Source organism: Vanellus vanellus (genome assembly GCF_965231255.1).
Source record: "Vanellus vanellus genome assembly, chromosome: 14".
NCBI lineage: Eukaryota > Metazoa > Chordata > Aves > Charadriiformes > Charadriidae > Vanellus > Vanellus vanellus.
Window position 1 is genome coordinate 1,446,542 of NC_138919.1, and position 22,362 is coordinate 1,468,903.

The window sequence follows — 22,362 nt, forward strand, 5'->3', positions numbered from 1 at the left end:
GAGGATTTTGCGTAACGGGTGCCACAGGATGCCACACTGTCATCCGAGGGGGGGGGGTTATGTCTTCAGGAGTAAACTCGATGAGCAAAGAAAGCTCAACCCCCAACAAAGCCCTCACCAAACATCAGTGGAAGGAGGAAAACATGGAGCTGCATGAGTGTGCTCTGGGCTGCCCTTCCCGCAGTGGTGGGCATCTTCCCAGGTTCGTTTCCAGCCCCTGGCAGCCACACACCCAGGAGAACATGGCTGGAGACCAACCTCCTTCTCCTCCTCCAGCTGGAGCGTGGTCAGGAGGTGCCCACGTTCATCCAGCTCAGTGCTGAGCCAACTCACTGCAGTCCTTATCGGTCCCTGGAGGTCGGAGAAGGGTGGCACGAGCGGAGGCTGGTGGCTTTGAGCATGCATCCCTCCACGACCCGAAGAGCTGCTGACCTCCCGGGCATGGCGCGAGGTCCATCTGTCGCGTGAGCCTTTAGCCTGGGGACAGATTGCACGACATGGTCCTGAGCATTGCTCAACGCTGGGGCCGTGTCTCCCGGGCACGGCCGGCTCCGGCCGCCACCGCCATGCCCAGCCGGTGCCTCCGGCCCCCTCCCCCCCCCCCGGCAGCGGTGGTTCTCCCCCCCCCTCCCAGCTCATTAACAGCCCAATTATGCAGATTGAGAAATAAAAAGGGGCTGTGCGGCCCCTCGGCTCATCGATAACCCGGGGTGGAGGGATGATGTGCACAGGTAACATGAGCATCAATTAGTTTCTCGCTAATGGCCGGAGGAGGATGGAGGCTGTTGGCGGGGGGGTGGGGGGGGGGTTGGCGGTGGCGGTGGTGGTCATCCTGCAGCTGCAGAGCTGGAGTGACCTGGCTCGAGGGAGGTGGTGTGGAGACCCCTTTCCGTGCCCGTGTCCCCTCCTCGTGCTGGCTCCATCCCGCCGTGCACCTCGCGTTTGCCTGCAGGACCCCAAAAGTGTGACCCCAAAAGTGTAACCACCACCACCACCCCCGGGCTCCCTTCCCATTTCCTTACCTAGCAGGGGAGTCGTTTTGGGGGCAGAAAAAAAAATAAAAAAATGATTTGGGGGGTCAACTCCTCCTGCCAGGGATGACTCGAGGGGAGCGGTGGGGTGGGCTAGGAAGGAGAAGACCCCCCCCCACCCGAGAAGAGAAGCCGCGGCTCGGTGCCTCCTCCCCCTGCGGGTCCCTGACCTCCCGTTTGCCTGTCAAGAGCGCGCTCCGCCACCCAAACACCCCCTGTCAAATTAGTGAGTCAGAAGACGTAAGAGAGACCACCGCTGCTAATTTGTACATTAACTGGTTCTGACAGAAATATTTCACAAGTGAAAAAACAGAAAATGCGCCTCAAGACAATGTGCAACTTCCGTACCAGCAAACTTCTGCTTAACTGTGCCGCTGCCCGAGGAAGGGGGGACCCCCCGCCCCGACGTGCCCCGCCGGGAGCGTGGGGATGGTTTTTCGCCCCGGGAGCTGCTCCTGGAGCCGCTGGATGGGGCCCTGAGCCGGGGTGGGGGACCACGGGCAGGCGGCCGCGGCGTCACCAAAATGGGGTGGTGGTGGTGGTGGTGGTGGTGTGGGGGGGTGGCGGAAGGTCCCGGCACCGCTCCCCATCAGGGGGTGTTGGGGTGGAAGGGGGTGGGTGACAGCCCCCTCCTCGCCCCCGGGATGGACCCTTTGTGGCCACCCCTCCGTCTCCCGCCCTGCTTTCGGCGGCTCCTCGGGGTGGAGGTCAGCTTCTTCTTGTCCCCCACCCCTGGGTGTCACCTGCTGGGGCTGTCCCCACATGGGGTGGGCCATGGGTTCCCACCACCCTGCCAAGAAAAGCCACCGGTGCAGGCGTCCCCAACCGCCCCCCCACCACCACTCCCCAGCCCTGCTGTATCCCAGGGGGGTGCCCACCCCTCCCCAGACCCCCAGGAGCATCCTGCCCCCCACCGCCCCCCACCCACCACTGCCATCTCCTCCTCACCCGCTGATCATGGCGGTGGCCAAAGCTGGTGGCCAAGTCCCCGGGGTGGCAGGACCCCAGCCGAGACGCGCCGAGGGCGAGCGGCCGCCGGCCCGGGGATGCCGTGTGGCCCCTCACTGTGGCCTCTGGCCAGCGTGGGTGTCGGGGCACGGGTGGGAGAAGGACGCGGGGCTGAGCCGGGTCCTCGGGCCGGCAGCATCCAGCACATGATGTGTTGTGGCAGCTTTCCCCGCAGCCTGGAGCCAGCCCCGAGCGAGCGCTGATGATGGCTTTAATTGCTTTCAGATTCGATAGCCCAGTCCGTGACAGCCCGGACGGCGTGGCCACCGCAGCCCCGGCTCTGCCAGCCGGCCCCGGACCCCCGTGCGGCCCCTCGCCCGGTCGCCTTCGGATGGAGAGGACGGGCAGGAGGAGGAGAGGCGCTGCCCTGGGTCAGGGTTCTCCTTTTCATCCAGAAAAGTCTTCTCCGTGACCTGCCGGGCTTGTGCTCCGGCCAGGGTGAGTGTCTGCGTTACCCCCTGAGCCCCATCCCTGGGGAAACCCAGCCGGGGGACAGCACAGACACCCCCAACCCCCCCCACTCCCCCCCCCCCCCAGGATGCCATCGCTGCCCTGCTGTGATGCCACTCAGCCATGTGCCACCATGACCCCCCCCACCACCATCACCACCCTCAGGGTGCAGCTCTGCCGTACCCCCATTTTGGGGTGGGGGGGGGATGTCAGAAGGCCCCACTCACCCATCAGTGATGGGGACAGGGGACACAGGGATGATGGGGGTCCATGACGCAGCGGGTGCCCAGGCTGGTGGCTGCATGTCTCCCCCCCCCCCCCAGCTGCCTGCATGGCTATGTTGGGGGGCTGCCCCCGGGGCGGCGGGGGGAGGAGGGGGGGGTGGGGGGGTGGGGGTGGAGTTCTCCCTCATCTGAAGGTCCAACTGCCCCCCCAGCATCAACCTCTAGGGGTGCCGGGGTTGGCGTGGGGTTACCTTGCAAGCAGTCCCCCCCCCCCACCCCCCCAGATCCCACCCCGGTGTCCGGAAGGTGGGCACGCGCGGGAGGGCGAAGGCAGCGGCTCTCCATCCCTCGCCAGCTCCTGGCAGAGCATCGGCCTCGGCCTCGGATGAGGAGGGGGCCGGGGGGTGTGTGTGTGTAGAGTCATGGGGGGGGGAAGCAAAACCTCCTGCTCAGCTGAGCCGGGGCGGATGCTCGCATCCCCGATGCATTATTGCGGGCAGCGCCGGCGGGCGATCCGGGGCAGGGACTGCATTATTGACGAAGGGGAAGGCAGACCCCCCCCACACTTCCCAGCGCAGGCAGCGACGGTGCAGGCAGTGCTCCCCCCCCCCAACTCCCCCACTCCTCATCTCCCTCCTGCATCGCTCCAGCCCCGGGCAAAGCACTTTGCCTGCGCCGCAGAGCCGCAGAGCGGGCAGGCCTGGCCCGGGGCGGCCGGCCGGGTAGCCGCAGCCACCGCAGAGCCCGGCGGCAGCGGCCTTCTCCTGCGGCCGGCAAAGCATCCGCATCGCCGGCGACGGTGCCGGGCTCGGGGGCACCCATGGGCGCACGCCGGGAGGGTGTCAAGGGTGGGCATCCATGCCCTTGCCCACCCCATCACTGGTGCTGCAGCTCTGAACCGCCCCCCCCCCCCCCCCGCAGCCCGGCACAGCGCTGGTGCTGATCTTTTTTTTAAACTTCCCTCTGTCTCCAGGCGGAGATTTGTGGCGTAAAATGCACAATATGTTCTATCTGCCCTGTGGGAGCCATAAAATATTCACCAGCAGCTCCCATTATAGTCAGAGTGAATCACGGAGAGCGCTCGAGCCCTCGCTCCCCGACGTGCCCCCCTCCCCCCCCCCTCCTCTCCCCGCGCAGTGCCGGTGCCAGGACCTGCCGAGCAGCCAGCGCCGGCTGCCATCCCGCAGCACCGACCCACCTCCAGCCCCGGGAGACAACCCCCGGGCTCGGCGGGTCTGGCGGTGGTGGCCACATTGATGGGATGGCAAACGCCTTCGCCTGCCCGAGCATCCTCGCGGCCACCCAGGGAGGAGCGGCGTCAAGCCCGGCCGTCGAGGGGACGGGCGCCATGGTGGGCTTACTCTGTCCCACCAAGCATGACCTGATGTCCCCAAGGGTGACTTGTGCTGTCACTTGGCTTTTCGTAGCCACAGGGTGTTGATTGGGGTCTCACAGCCAGAGCCCGGCAGGAAACACCCTTGCCCGCTTGCTGCCTTCGTTGTCACACACGTGCTCCGGTGTCTCTGCTGGTCGTACAGGTCGGTACAACATCCCTCTTCCTCCATCTCCCCCACTGCTTCCCGTTGTCCCTCCATCCGTCCAGCCTTCCCTTCCAACCCGCCGCCCTCACGGCCCGTCCCCACCTCCCCCCATCAGACCTCGGGCTTGAGACGCGACAGAGTCGAGGGACAACATTTACTGATGACCCAACGCACTGCGCCGAAACCCATGTGTCAGATCCAATTAGATCTTTTGACACACAATTATTTGTACTTATAAAGCAGTTAATGCCGCCTCAGCCCTTGCGCATCACACACGACTGTGGCTTGATTTCACCTCCCTCCCCTCCATGGCCACCGCGCTCGGCCGTTTGCCCCACTGGTGACACTGGGGTGTCCTGCGGGGTCCCGGTGGGCTCGGGGCCACGGGCAGCATTGCTGCCATCTGTCGCCAGCCACGTGCCAGCTCCTGGGAGATGCTGTCCTCTCCACGCACCAGCCCACCCCGGTGCCCGCGTGTCCCCAGCTACCGCCTCGCCGAGCTCCCGGCACGGTGGGCTTTGTCCCCAACGCGTCGGCTGGCGTGGTGTTCGCCAGGACATGGCTCGGCTCAGGAGCGCCGTGGCCCGCGGGGGAGGCAGAACGCCTGCCTGGGCTGGCCACCATCACAGCAAGGGCCACCACCGGGTCACTGAGCTGAGCTGTCCTTGGCGTCAAGCGGCACGTTCACGCGTGGGGCAGAGGTTTTAGCCGCGCAACCCACGCCGGCGTCCCCGGGAGGGAGCGGGGCCCAGGGCAGGCAGCCCCTGCAGAGGTGAGGGGCTGCGCAGCCGCGAGGGTTAAATCCTGCCTCCGCCGCCACGGCCGTGTCTCCTCTCCCCTGAAACAGACCGAGGGGAGAGGAGAGGAGGGGAGCGCGGCAGTGCCCTCCCCTCCAAAATTAACTCTCCATCTGTTTCTCCCCGGCTGAGGCTGATGGCTTGTGACAGGGCCTCCTGAATGCAAAGATGTTTCGCCCAGAAAAAAAAAAAAATTAAAAAAAAAAAAAAAACAAATAAAAAAAAATCTATTACAAGTTGCTGTAAGAAAGACTGAAATCCTCTCTCCTTCTGTCTCTCCCTACTGGTCTCAAGGTGCCCACCCCGGGCGAGAGCGGGCTGGCGCGCAGCCGGCCGCCTCCGCTCAGCCGGAAAGTTCTCCCCAGCGCCAGCCTGCCTCGCCCCCGGCCCAAAAAGGGGGGGGTCTGGGGGTGGGGGGTGGGAAGGGAGGCTGGGTACTGCCCTGGGTGGGTGGTGGGGAGGATGGAGATGAAGACTCCTTCATCCCCACCCGCGAACGCGGCGGCGGCGGCGATGCGCCGGGTACGGCCCTGGCGGGTTCACACACACACACCACCACCACCCCCATCGGAGACCATCGTGATGCGGATGGGGAAACTGAGGCAGGAGGTGTCTCTGCCCACCGCTCGGGACGCGGAGCGCCCCGTCCCCCCGTCCCCTGTCCCGGCGGGCGGGCGGCGGCTGCCCCCTCCCGGCCGCGGACTCCGGGACATTCAGGATGTCGCTTGACATCCTTTGCCCACCGCTGCGGAGAAATGGCTTCAACTCCGTGGCTCGCCCCCCCCAAAAATCAGGGGAATCCGCTTCCCCACTGTCCCACACACACACTGTTCAGACCCCAAAAATCGCCCAGCCCCCCTTTCCCTGCTGTCCCCCCCCACCGCTCAGACCCCCAAGATCGCCCCCTTCCCCACTGGCCCTCCCACTGCTCGGACCCCCAAAATCACTCAACACCCCCTTCTCCACTGCTCAGATCCCCAAAATCAACCGGCACGCCCTTCCCTACTGCCCCCCCAACTGCTCAGACCCCCCAAAATCACCCGCCCTCCCCTTCTCCACTGTCCCCCCCCTCCCCAGGGCGCCGCAGCCGAGCGCAGCGAAACGAGGCAGGTTCAGTAAAAAACAAAACTTTATTTGGTCCTTCAGAACCTGAGTTTGAAAACCACCCATGGATAATTCGTTATCATACAGGGATTACTGCTCCGATTTACAATTGATAAAATATCCTATGTTTCTGAAGAGCTGGACAGTATTTACAGGGTTAAAAATATTCACAGCTCAGAAAGACAGAAAGAAAGAGGAGGAGGAAAAAAAAAAAAAAATAATTGAAGGACAAATCATCCCGAGGAGGAAATAAAGGGGAAGAGGGAAAACAGATCAACAAACACAAATAGGGATAGAGCTCGGCTCAGCAGCCCCGGCCGGGGGGTGCCAGGGCAGCCCACCCCCCCCCCCCCCGGCCACCCCTTGGCTCCCCGGGGGGACACGGAGGGACACGCAGCCCCCGCACGTCCCCCAGCGCAGGGTTTGGGGTGCAGGTTGATCCCCCCCCCCCTCCCCAGCACAGTCCCTGCCACAACAGGGCCCTGCATCTCCCAGTCCACCCAGCCTGGGATGGAGAGGGTAATGCTGGGGGACCCCCAAAACACACACACACACACACACACACACACACGCACACCCTCATGCCAAACCGGAGAGCCACGATGCCCTGAAACCATGGGGGTCCCCGCCACAGAGCAACCCCCCCCCAGCAAACCTTCGCCTTGTGCTCACTACCCTCCATGGGACTCGGCCTCTGAAGGATGGGGCTCTCTTCTATTCCCCCCCCCCCCCCCCCCCCCCAAAAAAAAAAAAATCACTGCCCCCTCCCCAGCACACGGCAAAGCCCCAGGGAGGCGCTCCCCGAACCTGCTGCCCTTCACCCCTCGCCTCCGCGGGGCACGGAGAGGGGGGAAAGCCCCCACCAGGACATGGCTTCTCTCCAGGCACTGCTTTCAGCGGCCGCCTTTGCATAGTAACACTCGTGTGACGAGTTGAGGAGGGGGTCCCCGCTGCCACAGCGTGTCGTCGTCCCCCCCCTAAGCATGGCCCCACTCCCCACCCTGGCGGGGCACCCCTGGCATTTCGCCCCACGGGGTGGTGAAAACGCGGCAGCTTTCTAAAACAACCCGGTGCCCTCTCCTCCCCGGCACGGGCGAGGTGGATGTGAGGGGGTGTCCAGGCACCGCAGTGGATCCCCGCCACGGGTGGCACCGCAGCGGGGGTGACCCCAGCATCCCCCCAAGCCCGGCTACGGTACCGCAGTGCCACGTCAGTCCTGGCAGCGGATGATGCAGCGTTGGGGGGGGAGGGGGGGAACGAGACAGTGGGACAGACCCAGAGACAGACGGAGGGTCACACAGATGGACAGACGTCAGAGGTATATTCTTTTTTTTCTTTTTTTTTTTTTTTTGCAGCGCCAGGGCCCTGGCGCCGCGGGAGGGGGCAGAGTCCTGAGCGTGGTGCCTGGGAAGGGCTTTGACAGCAACCTCCAACGCCCCCCCCCCTTATCTCCTGCAACCCCCCCTAGGTCGTGCCGAGGGCCCCAGCGCGGGTACGGGGCAGGTGGGATCCTGAGATGGCCCCATGCCCCCAACCGCTCCTCATAAAGTGCGTGGGGGGGGCCGGTGGCGACGGGGCGGCGGCGGGCAGAGCTGGTCCTGGCCCTGAGTGCTCGCCCCGGTCCCACGGCGCGGGGCAAAGTGCTGGGTGTGATGCTCCGGCTCTGCCCCACGGCTCGGCGCTGGCAGCTCGGGGGAGGGGGGCGACCCCAGGCCAGAGGCTCGGCGAAAATAAGCGGGGAGCGGAACGGGGAGGGGAAGGCCTTTCGTCATAGGGGCCGTGGGCCGTGGAGCCCGGCGACCTCGGGCATGAGCGGCGGGTTGTGGGTGCCCTTTGTCGACATCCAGTCATTGAGGAAGGCCTGGGTGGCTTTGCGGTGCGCCAGGCGGTGGGTGATGGAGAAACCGGCGTTACCCTCCAGCTGGGAGAGGATCACCAACACCTGCCTGCGAAGAGAGCGAGGGGCTCAGGGACCAGCAAGCCGCCTCCGCCCCAGCCGTCCCACACCTCCCTGCCAGCCCCAAATCTCCTGTCCCCACCGGCACCGACCCACCCCTGCCTACCCCGGACCTGTGCAGGGGGGGGACGCTGTCCTGCGTTTTGAGGCTGCCGCGGGTGGAGACGACGTTGAAGCTGTCGGTGCAGTCGCACTGGACGTGTAGGTAGGATTTAGGGTGCCGGTTCTCCACCACCACGATGAGTCCTGCCCAGCCGTGCGTCAAGTAGTAGCAGGTCATCCCCTCGCGGCCCTGCGGCAAACAGCACGGTGAGGGGCGCGAAGCCCACCCCACGCACCCCTACCTCTGCATCGCAGCCCACGGACCAGCATCTTCCACCTCTACCCGTCTGCTGGGGGACCCCAGGGAGCAAAGGGGGTGGGCGTCCGTGGGGTAGGAGGGGACGAGGTGGCAGCCAGTGCTGGCACAGCCCTGCCTGATTCGTGCCAGACTGAGGACGCGGCAGAGGTGGGGTCCAGCCCGGCAGCATCACCCCTGCCCTGTGCCACCCACACCCACCTCATGGCGCTCGCCCTTGTTCTCGGTCAGCAGGATGATGGCATCTGCCAAGGTGGTGGGCTGCGCCTCCACCTGCTCCACCATCACCAGGCGGGAGCTGTAGATGGCCAGGATATAGCTGGAATAATCGGTGGCCGGTCGGCTGCTGGTGGGACTGGATGCTGCAGAGACACACGGAGGAAGGGGAGAGATCGGCGAGACTGTCACCAAGCTCACAACCCCCAGGAGCGGGGTGCCGCTGGGTTGCTGCACATACACACAAGGTCCCCACGGTGAAGATGAAGGACTTTGTCACCTTTGCCTCCCCCAAGGTCCCCCTCCAGCGCCACCGTGGGGAGGGCAGCCCCTTACCCTGGGTGGCGGCGGGACCCGCCAGGGCAGTGCTCCAGTGGTTGAAGGCACAGCACACCACGGCGTACTCGCCCGGCTCCAGCATGACGTCGCAGTTGACGAACTTCTTGACAGCTCTTTTGCTGTGAGCCATCAGCCGGCCCAGGCTCAGCTTGTTCCCGCTGGTGAAGGTGGCGCGGAAAACCATGATGCACAGATCCAGCAAGTGGCTGTCCACCGTGTCCGACCGCCTGCATGGGGAGGGAGGAGAAGGGTCACACATCACCTGAGCGCTGCTCCGCAGAGCGTGTGGAGGCCACGGGCAGGACGACGGAACCAGAGGAAGAGTCCTCCCACTGCCCCAGGTAACCAGTCCCAGGAACCAGCGCGTGTTCAGGGTTTGGGTTTCGGCTAAAACATGAGCAGACGCTGAGAACTGGAGAAATGGCGACAGGGGCACGTCCCTGAGCTCTGCCACCCTGTGGGATGGCACAGGGTGACGCGTTTGGGATTTCTCCTGAGTCCGGGTGACAGCCTGCAGTCCGTGTGATGCCCAGCTCACCTGCTGCCCTCCTGGAAGAGGGCAAACTCCAGGGCGGCACGCTCCAACACTGTCAGCGATGTCACCGTCACCGGCCCGTTGGCCTTGTTGGGGAACATGCCCTGCACGCGCACCTCGTGCCAATCTGAATGGAGCTTGCAGATATCCACGGAGTCAAAATACCTGTGGGGAAGGAAGGCTCAGCCCTGGTGGGGTCCTCTGCGGGTGCGCTGCTCTGCCCCCACGCCCCAGCACGCTGCAGTTCAAGCAGCCGGGAGCAGCGGGCACCGGCAGGTCACCTGCACCCTCCTGGGGATGCCCGGCCCTGCCTGTCCCCATCTTGACCCGGGTCAGGTTGGATGGAGCTTTGAGTAACCCCATAACCTGGCAGGGGAGCTGGAACTAGAACTAGATGATCTTTAAGGTCCCTTCCAACCCAAACCATTCTATCATTCTCTGATCCCCATGTCCGTCGTGTTCCCTGCCTGGCTTCCCGCCCCACAGCCTCTGCCTCCTGGGCACCACCGTACTTAATGAAATCGCTGTACTCCATCCAGAAGACGCCTTCGCTGCTGCTGTGGGGCATCAGGTCGTGACGCAAGGGAGCCGGCCAGTGCGGCCACTCATCAGACCAGCTGCCATTCCAGGAGAAGCGGCCCCAAGGGTTTCGGAGCCGCAGTAACCTGGGGGAAGGGGGAAAAACAACATCAGAGGTCCAGGAGGAAGGAGAGCACAAGGAAGATCACCTCTGAGATGCTCTGCAGCCCCAGCCAACCCCCCGCAGAGGGCACCACGCTGTTTCTGCCCCGGCCTTTCAAAGCCCTCACAGCATCCCAGACCTAATTTGCCACCCCCACTGCGGCCCCAGATGCCCACGTCCTGCAGCTCCGGACCTGCTGCAGGCTCCCTCTGCCCTTCCCTGCCCAAAGGGCCTCCAGCCAGGAGCTGCGGGGAAGGAGCTCCCCGGGGAAGGGGCTGCCGAGCGTGTGTCCAGAGCTGCCCAAGCCCAGGAGTGGCATGGATGAAGTTGGAGCTTCATACAGCACCCCAGGCTGGGGGGGGACAGCACCCCTTTCCTATCCCCCCACCCTCCAAAGGTGAAGAGGATGCCCTAAATTGCCTCACTGAGTTGAAAGAGCTCAACTCAATCCTCTGCGTCTCGCAAGAAGATGGGATGTCACCCTGGGATGGTGACACAGCCTCCTTGCTGGCCATGAGGCTGGGACACCAAAGAGACCCCGAGGTCTTGTCCAGCATGCGCTCAATTATCTGTCCCTAGGGTTGGCAGGAACATCTGCTGTACCACACCAACCTCCACTCCAAACTCACCTGAAGCCTTGGACATCCCGCACGTCCAGGATGGAGTAGGCGTGCCGTGGACGCAGACCCATACTCTCGTAGGCCACATCGTCCACTTTCATGTTGCCTCCTCCGCAGGACGCTCCCATGAGGAACCTACACGGGGGACAGCAAAACCCTCGGCGTCCTGCCAGGCCCTATATGGTGGGGAAGGTCATCCCTACCACTCAAGGCACAGGATGGACTCCCCTCCCAGGAGGTTCCTGGACATTCCCTCTCTGCAATGACACCGTAAACCTCCCCGGAGCAGTGCCGTGGCCCCGCCAGCCGGCACTTTGTCTGGGCAGCAGCAAGCTCCTTCCACCCACTCGTGTGCTCCCTCCAGCCCAGGCTCCGTGGTGACCTTCTTCACCTGCAGGGCTGAAAGCTCTGTCCACACACAGCAGAGCTTTGCCTAAACCTCACCCGTTTTCTGCTGGGCCCAGCGGTCCTGCCCGTCTCTGTTGGCTAATAGGGCTCAGCCACATGGAAAGCCACTTCGCCGGCAGCCGGCCCGCTCTGCAGGGGCGAGGACAGGCTATTTGGGGTGGGAGGTCTCCACCAGCCAGGCTTGGGGAGAGGAGACCATGTGCTGGGAGCTATCAGCCTCCAATGTGGCCTTGTACCGCAGGCTGGCAGGAGCAACCCTGCCTTCAGCCATCAAAAAAAAATCACTCTGCTTTCCACTGCGCAGAGCCCAGGAACCTAACTGCCCTCCTGCTCCTCCTAGTGATGACCAAGAGGACTTTGTTTTTGCTTCGTCTCCTATAGACTGCCTATAGTCACGCTCAGGCACGGCCAGAGAAGATGTCACATGTACGTGGGCAATACGTGCAGGGTCAAGAACTTAACACCACAAAAAACCCCGAAGCAAAGCAAGCGGGCTCGATGCCAACCACTTCAAAACTCCTGCGAGACAGCAGTAAACGTGCACGGGGAAGTTCACCCAGGATTTTAATTCTATAGGAAAATTAAACAAAGGAGAAATAATTTCTTAGAGCTTAGAGGGGGCAACACTCCGCACGAATGCCAAGGGTGGTGGTCTCCACCTTTGGTACTGCACTAACCCCGCTCCTCTGAGCCTCTACAAACGAAAGCGACCCCCCTTGTCCCCCCCGTCTCCGAGAGTCCGTTCTCCTGCCACGGCGCCCTCCTGCCTCTTCTTACCCAGCCTCCTTAGAACTCAGCATTTTGGCCCAGATGAGGTCAGTGTCAATGGGCTCCTCGCGAGGGTTAGTGGAGCTGACCTGCAGCATCAGGCTCTCGCAGGGGGCACCCGTTAGTGTAGCCAGGCCTTCGATAGCACGCCCCGCCTGGAGGGCAAAGTACGAACCATGAAGCTTGGCCAGCGCCTTCTCAATGAGGGCGACCCACAACTGCTTCCTCTGGGCCTGCGGAAAGAGGGAGAAACACGTTACGAGCCATCCTGGGAAGGAGATGAGAAAGCAAAGGCGGCGCGCGCCGGCAAGGCAAAGCCCCGCTCCCCCAACCCTGCTGCCACCGGAGAGGGAGAGGCAGGAGCAGCAAGGCCAAGCCACCAGGAGCTTGTCCGCATGAGGCCAAGGGTGACCCCGTTCGCTGCCCGCTCGGTGTTTTGTTTGCACAATTTAATTTTCCTTGGGAAAACATCCTGGAGTGAACGCCTAAGAGGGTTGGACGCCGACAGAGCTGCACCTCGGGGTGCCCAGGTGTCCGCTTTTCAAGCTAACAAACCCTTCCTTCTGCTTCAACCTGGAATTAAAAAGGTTTAATAATGGAAGAGGGTATCGAGCACAGCTGGAACAGCTGCCTTTCACTAACACACCATTGCAAACCAAAACCAACACACCTTTGGTGGAGGAGGCTGCCTAAAGCATGCACAGCCGTGGGACCGATTAGATTTTACCCGTGGAACAGAGACGCCGTTTCGAGGAAAAACTCCAAAACCTCCCAGGCACATGCGCAAAGTCCTCTGCTCCAGCACAGGGGCAGTGGCGAGATGTAATTACAGGATGTCAAGTTTTGCTGGGGAGTGGAGGGGGACACACGACTCACTCTGGTGCCAGGCTGTCGCTCTCGGCATCGCAAGGCCGACTGCGGCTTCAGAAATGCCAAAGCTGCATTAAATGCGCGCAGCAGTCGGCGAAGCCTCTGTTGGCTCAGGGCACAGCCTTCACTGCTACGGGTCCTCGGCGTGCCGCAGGGTGCAGTCACCAGCCGTGCTTCGCTCCTGGGCACGACCCCTCCGCTCCCGCCCCTGCCTGCAGCGAGGACGCCAGGAGGACGGCGTATGAGGACAGAAGGTAAGGTGACATTTGCCAGCCTTCGGGTCCCCAGTAAATCGGGTTCAGCGCCCGGTGCTTGGAGGAAGAGCACTGGTGCACTGGTACACCGCAAGTGTGCGCGACTCACAGGTGGCAGCCAAGAGCCAGGAGAGGAAAGGAGGGCAGCGAAGATTTCTTCTCCATGGATGAAGAAAGCTTAAAAGTGCTCTTCACTGGTTTTTAAGTCCCTCACTCAACAAAATCCACGTTGTTTATTTCCGCCTGAGCCGCAGCCAGGGAGCTCCGGTAAGAGCCTGGTTTTCCTTTATTTTTAAAATTCTGTTTTTCCATTTTTAGCCCCCACATTCGGCTCACACAGCTAAATGCTCGGCAGAAAAATCTCAGCACGATTCATATGCCCCTGGAAACAAAGGCAAGGCAAGCCCAGCCCGCATGAAAACCTTCGCTCTCCCCCCCCCACCCCAAAAAAAAAAAAGCAGACTTGAAATTTTAAGAGAGGAAAGATGGATGGAAAAGCACACACACAAAAAAAAAAAAAGATGGGCAAATCTTATGCCAAAAATAATGTATCTGACTGGATCCTCTCCGTCTATGCACGATGCGGTTTGGGGCCGCGAGTGCTTAAAACAGAGGATTGGGATTTGCAGAACGAAATCCAATGCAACAGTCCCGGGTCCCTGTCTCCTCCTGACAGTAGCACTTTGTTTTGTTCGGCAGATTTTGCCGCCTGAGTTTCAATAAAGACGTTCTCAGTCTCCTTCATGGCCACGATCCCAGCAAGCGCCCCAGGGCAGGGCATAACGCGCGGTGACGTCCCGAAGCGGCCGAGGGAGCTTGGTTAATCCTAACAGATGCCACCCGAGTGTGCTCAGAGCAACCGGGCGCTGGCTCGAAACAGGCTGATTTGTCGCGCGGTCCCCTCCTTCTCCCCAGTCCCTCCCTGGCACAGCCAAGCTGCCAGACCTCCCCGCAGAGGAAAGAAGCAGCTTTCCCTCAGCCCCTCGCAGGGCAAAATACACGGGTTAAAATCTTTTCCTTTCGCTGTGAAGAGTAAGGATGGCTTCTCCGGGAAGCGAAGAGGCTGTTTTGCCTCTGTGTGGGGAAAAACAACTGCATGTGAAACTTCTCCATCGCAGCCTGGAAAATGCCTAAATAGATTTGGCCTCAAAGGGTTCGGCCGTCCTGAAGGTGCAGCAAAAAGCAGTGTCCTGAGCTGCAAACCACAGCAGTACCTCTTCCCACTGCCTCCATCAGTGCTCTCTCCCGGGAGAGCCGGGGATGAGCCTCCTGCTGCCCTTGGAGCACTGCCCACCCCCTCCCCGCACCCCTCTCTCCCCCACGGCGCCACTGACCTGCGAGAAAAGGAGGTATCCGCACTCATCGCACGGCAGCATGTCATCCACCAGCACAGTGGTCCACGTGCCATCCTTACACAGCCGCACCTGGTAGGCACCCTCGGGGCACAGCGTCCTCGTGATCATCACCTTCTCCACCAGCTCCGGCCGCTCGGCCAGCACGGCCAGGGCACTCAGGAACCTGCCGGAGGGACGGGATGGGATGAGGGACGGACTCAGCAAAGCACGGGCAGGCAGCTGCCCAGCCGTGCAGTGCAGGGGACTGCGGTCCGCAGCCGCTTGGGAAGGGGTGAGGCAGAGGATGGGGGTATAGATGGGTTTGAGTAGGGCTGAGGGGTCTCATCTGGAGCTGGATGAAGAGGGGGGAGGGGAGGAAGGGGTAGGAGGGTGTCAGCCTGGCTTGCTCCCCCTTACCAGCAGTTTCCCAGCAGTCCCTGCAGGATATCCGAGGGCCTGGGTGTCCGAAACACCGACCATTTCACCAATTGGTCCTTGAAGATGCTACAGTTGATTTTGTGGGGTCGCAGCCACTGTTTCACCCTCTGCTGCACGCTGTCGCCTTCCGGGAATCCCACCGACTTGGGCCCGGGGTGGAAACTGTCATCTACAAAATTGACTTTGTTCTGCGAGAGCGAAAGGGAAGGAGAGCATCAGTGTGCAGCTGCGCGGCACATGGCTCTCCCTGGGGCCTCCTGGAACGGGGCTGCCCGGGAAAGCCTCCCACTGCACCCCCCAGGAGCCGGAGCAGAGCCCCCAGCGCTGCCGCCTGGCCCAGGCAGCCCCTTGCGACGCCACGGCGGGGAGCAGGTTTGGGGCTGGATGTCTGCTGACAAGGGCACAGATGCGTTTTGTGGGTCAGGTCCAGCGTTCAGCCCCGCCAGGAGCCGGCTCACCTCTCCAGGCTGCGACTCAAATCTGCCTTTTTCTGTTTCACAGGAACATATAATCATCACAGAATCATAGAATGATTTAGGCTGGAAAGGACCTTGAAGATCATTAAGTTCCAACCCCGCTGCCATAGGCAGGGACACCTCCCACCAGCCCAGGTTGCCCAAGGCCCCGTCCAGCCTGGCCTTGAACACCTCCAGGGATGGGGCCTCAACAACCTCTCTGGGCAACCTGTCCCAGTGCCTCACCATCCTCCAAGGGAAAAACTTCTTCCTAATGTTTAATCTGAACCTGTCTTCTTCCAGTTTAAAGCTATTTCCCCTCGTCCTATTGCTACATGCCCGAGTAAAAAGTCCTTCCCCCGCTCTCCTGTAGGGCCCCTTTAGGGACTGGAAGGCCACAATAAGATCTCCCCGGAGCCTTCTCCTCTCCAGGCTGAACAGCCCCAACTCTTTCAGCCTCTCCTCATAGGAGAGGTGCTCCAGCCCTCAGATCATCCTCGTGGGTCTCCTCTGGACACGTTCCAGCAGGCCCATATCCTTCTTATGTTGGGGACTCCAGAGCTGGAGGCAGTACTCCAGGTGGGGTCTCACAAGAGTGGAGTAGAGGGGCAGAATCCCCCCCCGTGCCCTGCTGGCCACACTTCTGATGCAGCCCAGGATACAGTTGGCCTTCTGGGCTGCGATCGCACATTGCCGGCTCATGTTGAGCTTCTCGTCAATCAGGACCCCCAGGTCCTTCTCCTCAGGGCTGCTCTCCAGCCATTCTCCGCCCAGCCTGGATTTGTGCTGGGATTGCCCCAACCCAGATGTAGGACCTTGCACTTGGCCTGGGTGAACTTCATGAGGTTGGCATGGGCCCACCTCTCCAGCCTGTCCAGGTCCCTCTGGATGGCATCCCTCCCCTCCAGCGTGTCTACCCCACCACACAGCTTGGTGTCATCGGCAAACTTGCTGAGGGTGCACTCGACCCCACTGTCCGTGTCGCCGACAAAGATGTTGAACGGTACAGGCCCCAGGACCGACTCCTGAGGAACACCACTCGTCACTGCTCTCCACTTGGACATCGAGCCATTGACCATCCAGCCAGTTCTTTATCCACCCAGTGGTCTATTTGTCGAATCCATGTCTCTTCAATTTAGAGACCAGGATATCGTGTGGGACAGTGTCAAATGTTTCGCACCAGTCCAAGTAGATGACATCAGTTCATCTTCCCTTGTCCACTGCCGCCGTAACCCCTTCGTAGAAGGCCACCAAATTTGTCAGGCATGACTTGCCCTTGGTGAAGCCATGCTGGCTGTCACTAATCACCTCCTTGTTTTCCACATGCCTCAGCAGAGTTTCCAGGAGGATCTGCTCCATGATCTTGCCAGGCACAGAGGTGAGACTGACTGGTCAGGCAGGGACGGTCTCGCGGCTTGTGCCGGTGCTAAAAGCTGGCCCGTGGGGGACCTTGGCTGCCTCTAGAAGTGGCAAAGCACGCAAGCGGCAAGCCTGCAAGGAGCCACCTGGCAAGCAAAGGCTCCTCAAACCCAAGCCCTGTGCTAAGGGCTGAGCTGCCACCGCTCCGGAGGGGACACGCTGGGCTTGGCGGTGCCGTGCCACCCCCGAGGCAGAGCCAAGGAGGATGTAAGGGGCAGGTTTCACAATTGGCTTCAGCCAGACCACAAACAGGCAAGCAATTCCGGAGTGAGGGTATCCCATGTCCGAGCCCACCTGCAATAGCTGCTGCGTATTAAATAAAATAGGATGGACTGAAGGGCAGATAATCCCGTCAGTATTAGCCACAAAGGCAGGATGGAAGCCCAGAACTTCACCGAGTGGAGAAGGGCAGCTTTTTCGGATGGTTTAACACAGGGTGAAATAAGAACCGGGCTTTTGTTTTGACTGTTAATTAAATGAAATTAAATTCTTTCGGCAAAAGCCAGCTCTAATTTAAATGAGCTTTCACGCACACCAAACTAGCAGTTGCCCTTCCTCTTTTGTTGCAATCCTACATGAACGCTTTCTAGGCGGTGCCTCAATTAGCACTTCCAGCTTCTCTTTTGCAGAAGGGTGTTTGTCAAGCTAATAGATGTCACCGTTCAAAATACCGGTGGGGGGCCAAAAGGGACACGTCCCAAGGCTTGCTGGCTTTCTCAAGGGGAGCATCTGCTCCCTGCAGCTGACGAGCAGCTGCCTCTGCCGTATCGGCCAGCAACTTCATCTCATCACCTCCCTGCCTCGCACACTCACCTCTCGGGGTGCAGCATGGTCCTTCAGTCCACAGCCTGTGGGCATCGCTAGCTTTCTGTCCCCTGTGGAGTTCGCTGCTGTGCTTTACCAAGCAGCAGAGGTGGAAGAAGCCTTCAGCCACCCCGGTATCACGGCCAGGGTCTCACCAGGGCCAGGACAGCGCTCAGCGAGACTGCAGGAGCCTGGCCGTGAGCCCCCAGACCTCACCAGCATGATGACGGAGGTAACGTGAGAGCCACAGCAGCGCAATTTCCCAGCAGCATCACGAACGCCTGCCTAACAAGCTCATTACCTTTATACAGTGATGTCTCCCTTCCCGTATTTCTAAATGCTTTAGAGAAGTTGTCGCTACCGATATCCCTGAAGATGGAGGGGAAGAGAAGCACGAGAGCTGCAGGGGCAGCATCAGAGCAGCGGGGAGAGAAGCAGGGAAATCCTCTCGTGCCCGGGCAGCGATGAGCCTGCTCACAGATGGTGCCAGACGAGGAGCCCTGCTTATTTCTCCCGCAAGGGGATAAAACTGGGGATCGGACCTCCTTCACTCCTCCTGCTCTGCCAACAACCCTCTTCATAACTGCTGCAGAGGGTCCAGCAAAGGGCTACAAAGATGAGGGGACTGGAGCATCTCTCTTATGAGGAAAGGCTGAGGGACTTGGGGCTTTTTAGTCTGGAGAAAAGACGACTGAGGGGGGATCTTATCAACACTTATCAATCCTTCAAGGGAGGGTGCCGGGGGGATGGGAACGGTCTTTTTTCAGTGGTGCTCAGTGACAGGACAAGAGGGAATGGGCACAAACTTGACCATAGGAAGTTCCGTCTAAACATGAGGTGGGACTTCTCTCCTGTGAGGGTGGCAGAGCACTGGCACAGCTGCCCAGAGAGGGGGGGGGGGGGGGAGTCTCCCACTCTGGAGCCATTCCAAACCCGCCTGGACCTGTCCTGTGCCACTGCTGGAGGTGCCCCTGCTCTGGCAGGGGGTGGGACTGGGGGAGCTCCAACCCTGACCAGTCTGGGATTCTGTGATCCAGCCTTGGATTGGAAGAGACATGACCTTCTCTGTTGCCACCTCCCCGGGATCCCACAGGCCAAGGAAGGCTGCTGCCTTGCCCAGCATGGCCTTGCTGCCAGTAGCAAACTGTCCAATGGGTGGAGAAGGAGGACAACAGAGCTGGGGCCTCCCCCAGTACATGGAAAGGCTCTGCAGGAAGAGCTGCCAGAGCATGGCACGGACAGTGAGAGTCCTGGGATGTCCTTCTAGCTCTGCAACACGTGCTGATGCGTGTTGTTATTCAGAAAGAGGGAAGGATGGTTAATCAGGAGAGAAGAAGTGTGAGGCAGCGGCATAAGCAAGAGAGGGCACGGCACAAGACAGAGAAGCAGATGCCTGGTGCAGAGTCAGCTAGCGGAAGAGGTCAGCTCTGCTCTCCTCCCAGATGGCAGAGAAAGGGTAAAGCTAAAAGCAGGAGCCACACACTGAGAAGTGTTGGAAAAGGCACCCCTGGAATAGCGGAGGAGGGAGCGTCCACGGCAGGAGCTCGAGCAGAAATCCCTGCGGGGAGCGGCACACCGAGAGCGGATCAAGCAGGAGTACGGGAGCAGCACTGTCCCACCACCGCTGCCAGTCCTTCCCTCGGACCTGCAGAGCCCTTGACTTACCGCGAACAGTGGCAGAATATAGCACTGACTTTGTTTTAGGGGGATTTTCAGGAGATGGCCCACGCTGATCTACTAGCCCGTTACTGCCGGCTTAGCGAGCTGAATGGCCTCAGCCAAGGCTCCGACCGAGAGCTGTGCTGGACGGCACGAGGTAGACACCCCTTCTTGGCAGCAGCAAGCTGCTAATTCCACTTGGCCATCTCTCATAATTCATCCTTCAGGCCTGATTCCACTGGATGTAACAGATGTTCCCTGCCTACAAAAGAGGCTATTCACTTGCTTAAAAAAGGGGGATGAGCAGAATTAGGGTCACTCTGCTATAAAGGCACCCACGTCTATTAGGATGGACACGTAGCAATTCAAAACACCCACAACCCCAAACCAGGATCATTCCCAACAGCTTCCCTCCCGAGCCAAACGTCTCTGTGGTCCCCAGCCGGCACAGCGGAGGCACAGGCATGGACGCACCCCTCGGCCCAGGCAGAAAAAGCCTTGTCCGTATGTCAAAATGGGACTGCAACTCCCTTTCCATCTGGTCCAGAAAGAGCTGGAGGCTTCCCCCAGAGGGAGGGCAGAGAAAGAGCAGCATTCACAGGAGCATCTTATGGGGGAAAAAAAAATGGGGCCATCACAGTGCTTTTTGAGACTGAAACCCAACAGATCGAGCCGGATAATTCACAGTGGGAGGGGAGGGTGATAACACGCGCTCCCGAGACCCTCACCTGGAGCCAGGGTACAGCTAAACCTCAGCTGGCCTTCCCAAAACAGGGGCGAGACGTTTGCAGCTGCAGCTCTGCATTCACAAACCCCAAAACCAAGGCGGCCAAAGCCCAACTTGTAGTTGCTGACAGTAGCAGGAGTCTCGTCTACCTGCACCCTTGCCGGCGCTCTGAGCCTCTGCCTGCTGCATCCTCAGATCTCCTGCACCCGCACGTCACGGCTGCTGTCCACAGACAGCGGTGCCACCACCAAACCCAGCCACGTTCTTTGCCAGGCATGCCCACCCTTGGAGAGAGAAGGAGCTGTATCGACCACCTAAGAATGTCCCCTTCAACCCAGATATTCTCTCTCGCCGATTGAAAAACATCACTAGGTTTCAGAGTTAACACTCAGCCTTCCTCACCCTCGGACTGGGAGTGAACTGGATGGGTTGCCTTCACCCCAGAGATTATCTTGCACCAATTTAAAATATTACATTTCAGCCTTAATAACCGGCATCCAGCTGTTGCAGGTGAAGACCTTCTCTAGGACCCAAGCCACAGACGGCAGCTTGCCTGTGCCAAGCCATGCCCTAGACCCACTCGGAGGGCAGGAAGGGGACCCCCTCCAAGCGCAACCGGGAGCGAGACTAGCTCAGCAAGCACTCACCTCCCGGCAGAAGGTCACGATGTTCTCCCACAGAGCTTTGGCTTCTCCCTCGTCGGTCTGCCGCCTCTTCTCCACGTGCATGCTCTCCCGTCTCTTCAGGGGTTTGAGGCCCTTGCGCTGGGCCACGTACTGCTGCGGGGTATGGCAGGCCACGCAGTGCTTGGCCTTGAGCTCGTTGAGCAAGGTGCAAGCGGGACAAGCCCACTGGCCCGGCCTCTCCTGGCTGGTGGGCAGCTGGGATGGGAAGAGACGGGCGACCTTGCGGGCGGACGGGGCCTTGCCGCCGCAGGAGGAGCAGCCACCCTTGTCGCAAGCCCCGCAGTCGGGGCAGCGGGGGGATGGCTCGCCCGGCGTGCCGTGCTCCTGGAAGCCATGCAGCTTGGAGGAGCCGCAGGCTTTGCACTTTTGGGCCAGGGTGGGGTTCTTGAGGGTGCATTTGGAACAGGACCAAGTGGTGAAGTCAGGGCTGGAGGGGCTGCACGGGGTGAATCTCACCGAGTCCCCTGCCAGATTGATGGTGTCACTGCCTTTCTGGGTGCTGCAAGCCTCGCATTTGCTGGCCCCAGCGGAGTTAAGCAGGGAGCACGAGCTGCACTTCCAGTGGGACGGATTGACCTCCATCTCCTCCTCCAGCACGCCCAGTCGCTTGTTGGACAACAGCTCCTGGAAGCGGGTAGCCGGGGCAGCCCTGGCCTGACCCTGCGGAGAGCCCTTCTGCCCTGCTGCACTCGGAGCCGCGGGCTGGGAGGCTTCGGGCCCCGGCATCTGCAGCTGTGGGGGCACCTCCCGGCGGCTTCGGGGCACAGGGTTGTTCTGGAGCCCTGGGGAGAAGGGACTGAAGGCTGGTATCTTCTGGGCCTCTTGTTCCATAGCCACTGGGCCCTGGGTGGCCACAGCGTCACCGTCAGAGATCTCTGCAGAGACTACAGGCTGCGGGGTAGAGGGAGCCATGGGAAATCCGGCAGGGGTGATGACTTCAGGGACGACCAGCGCCTCTGGTGGGATCTTGGGCAGGGAGAGCTTACGTGGGCCACCACAGGCAGAGCAGGAGTTGGCCACCGGCGTGTTGTGCAGCGTGCAGCGCTGGCAAGCCCAGCCATTCTCCAGTTCCGCTTCGTCGGGGCTCTTCCCCTCTGAGTCCTCGCTGCTGCTTTCTGCCTTGGCAGCCTCCTCCTTGGACGTGCCCTTGGGCTCCACGAGCACGGTGGGCTTGGGCAAGATGCCGTTGATGACGGGCAAGGGGGAGCCGCTGGGCCCTGGCTCTGGGGTGAAGCCACACACCTCGCAGGTTTCCTTGCCCAGAAAGTTCCTGAAGGTGCAGCGGGCACAAGCCCATTTCTGTTCCTCCACGCTGAGCCGCAGGATGTGGTTGAGGTCAGGCTTCTGGCGGGGAGCTTCGCATATGGAGCACTGCCGCTGGCCGACGGGGTTCAGAAAGGTGCAGCGGGTGCAGGACCACTCGCGGACGGCAGCCATGGAGCCGGGAGAGTGGGAGTGGCTGGAAGAAAGCAAGAAGACAGCATGAGGCCACGGCCACCCAGCATGCTGGTACCTTGCTTCCAGGAAGAGCACAACCGGCAATCCAGTCGTTGCTCTCCAGGCACTTGTTCCTCTGGCACTGACAACCAATTTCTCCAAGTGCACAGCAATGCCCTGGCTTCCACCCAAAATGCTTCAGGAGGAGCACACGAAACAGCCCTGCAATCCCACCGACCCC

General features: G+C 61.0%; 1 protein-coding gene across 1 annotated transcript in view; it reads right to left on the minus strand.

The window, feature by feature from the left end:
* Nucleotides 1-7,164: 7,164 nt before the first annotated feature.
* Nucleotides 7,165-22,362, minus strand: part of CAPN15 (calpain 15) — a 57,552-nt gene continuing 42,354 nt past the window's right edge. The window contains exons 3-13 of the mRNA XM_082490568.1: nt 20,646-22,143; nt 14,914-15,122; nt 14,497-14,680; nt 12,048-12,271; nt 10,872-10,997; nt 10,073-10,225; nt 9,564-9,725; nt 9,023-9,252; nt 8,672-8,832; nt 8,226-8,404; nt 7,165-8,101 (exon numbers count right to left, since the gene is read on the minus strand). Of these exons, the coding sequence (XP_082346694.1) occupies nt 7,924-8,101; nt 8,226-8,404; nt 8,672-8,832; nt 9,023-9,252; nt 9,564-9,725; nt 10,073-10,225; nt 10,872-10,997; nt 12,048-12,271; nt 14,497-14,680; nt 14,914-15,122; nt 20,646-22,143 (3,304 nt within the window). The 3' untranslated portion in view covers nt 7,165-7,923. The remainder of the gene's footprint in view (nt 8,102-8,225; nt 8,405-8,671; nt 8,833-9,022; nt 9,253-9,563; nt 9,726-10,072; nt 10,226-10,871; nt 10,998-12,047; nt 12,272-14,496; nt 14,681-14,913; nt 15,123-20,645; nt 22,144-22,362) is intronic.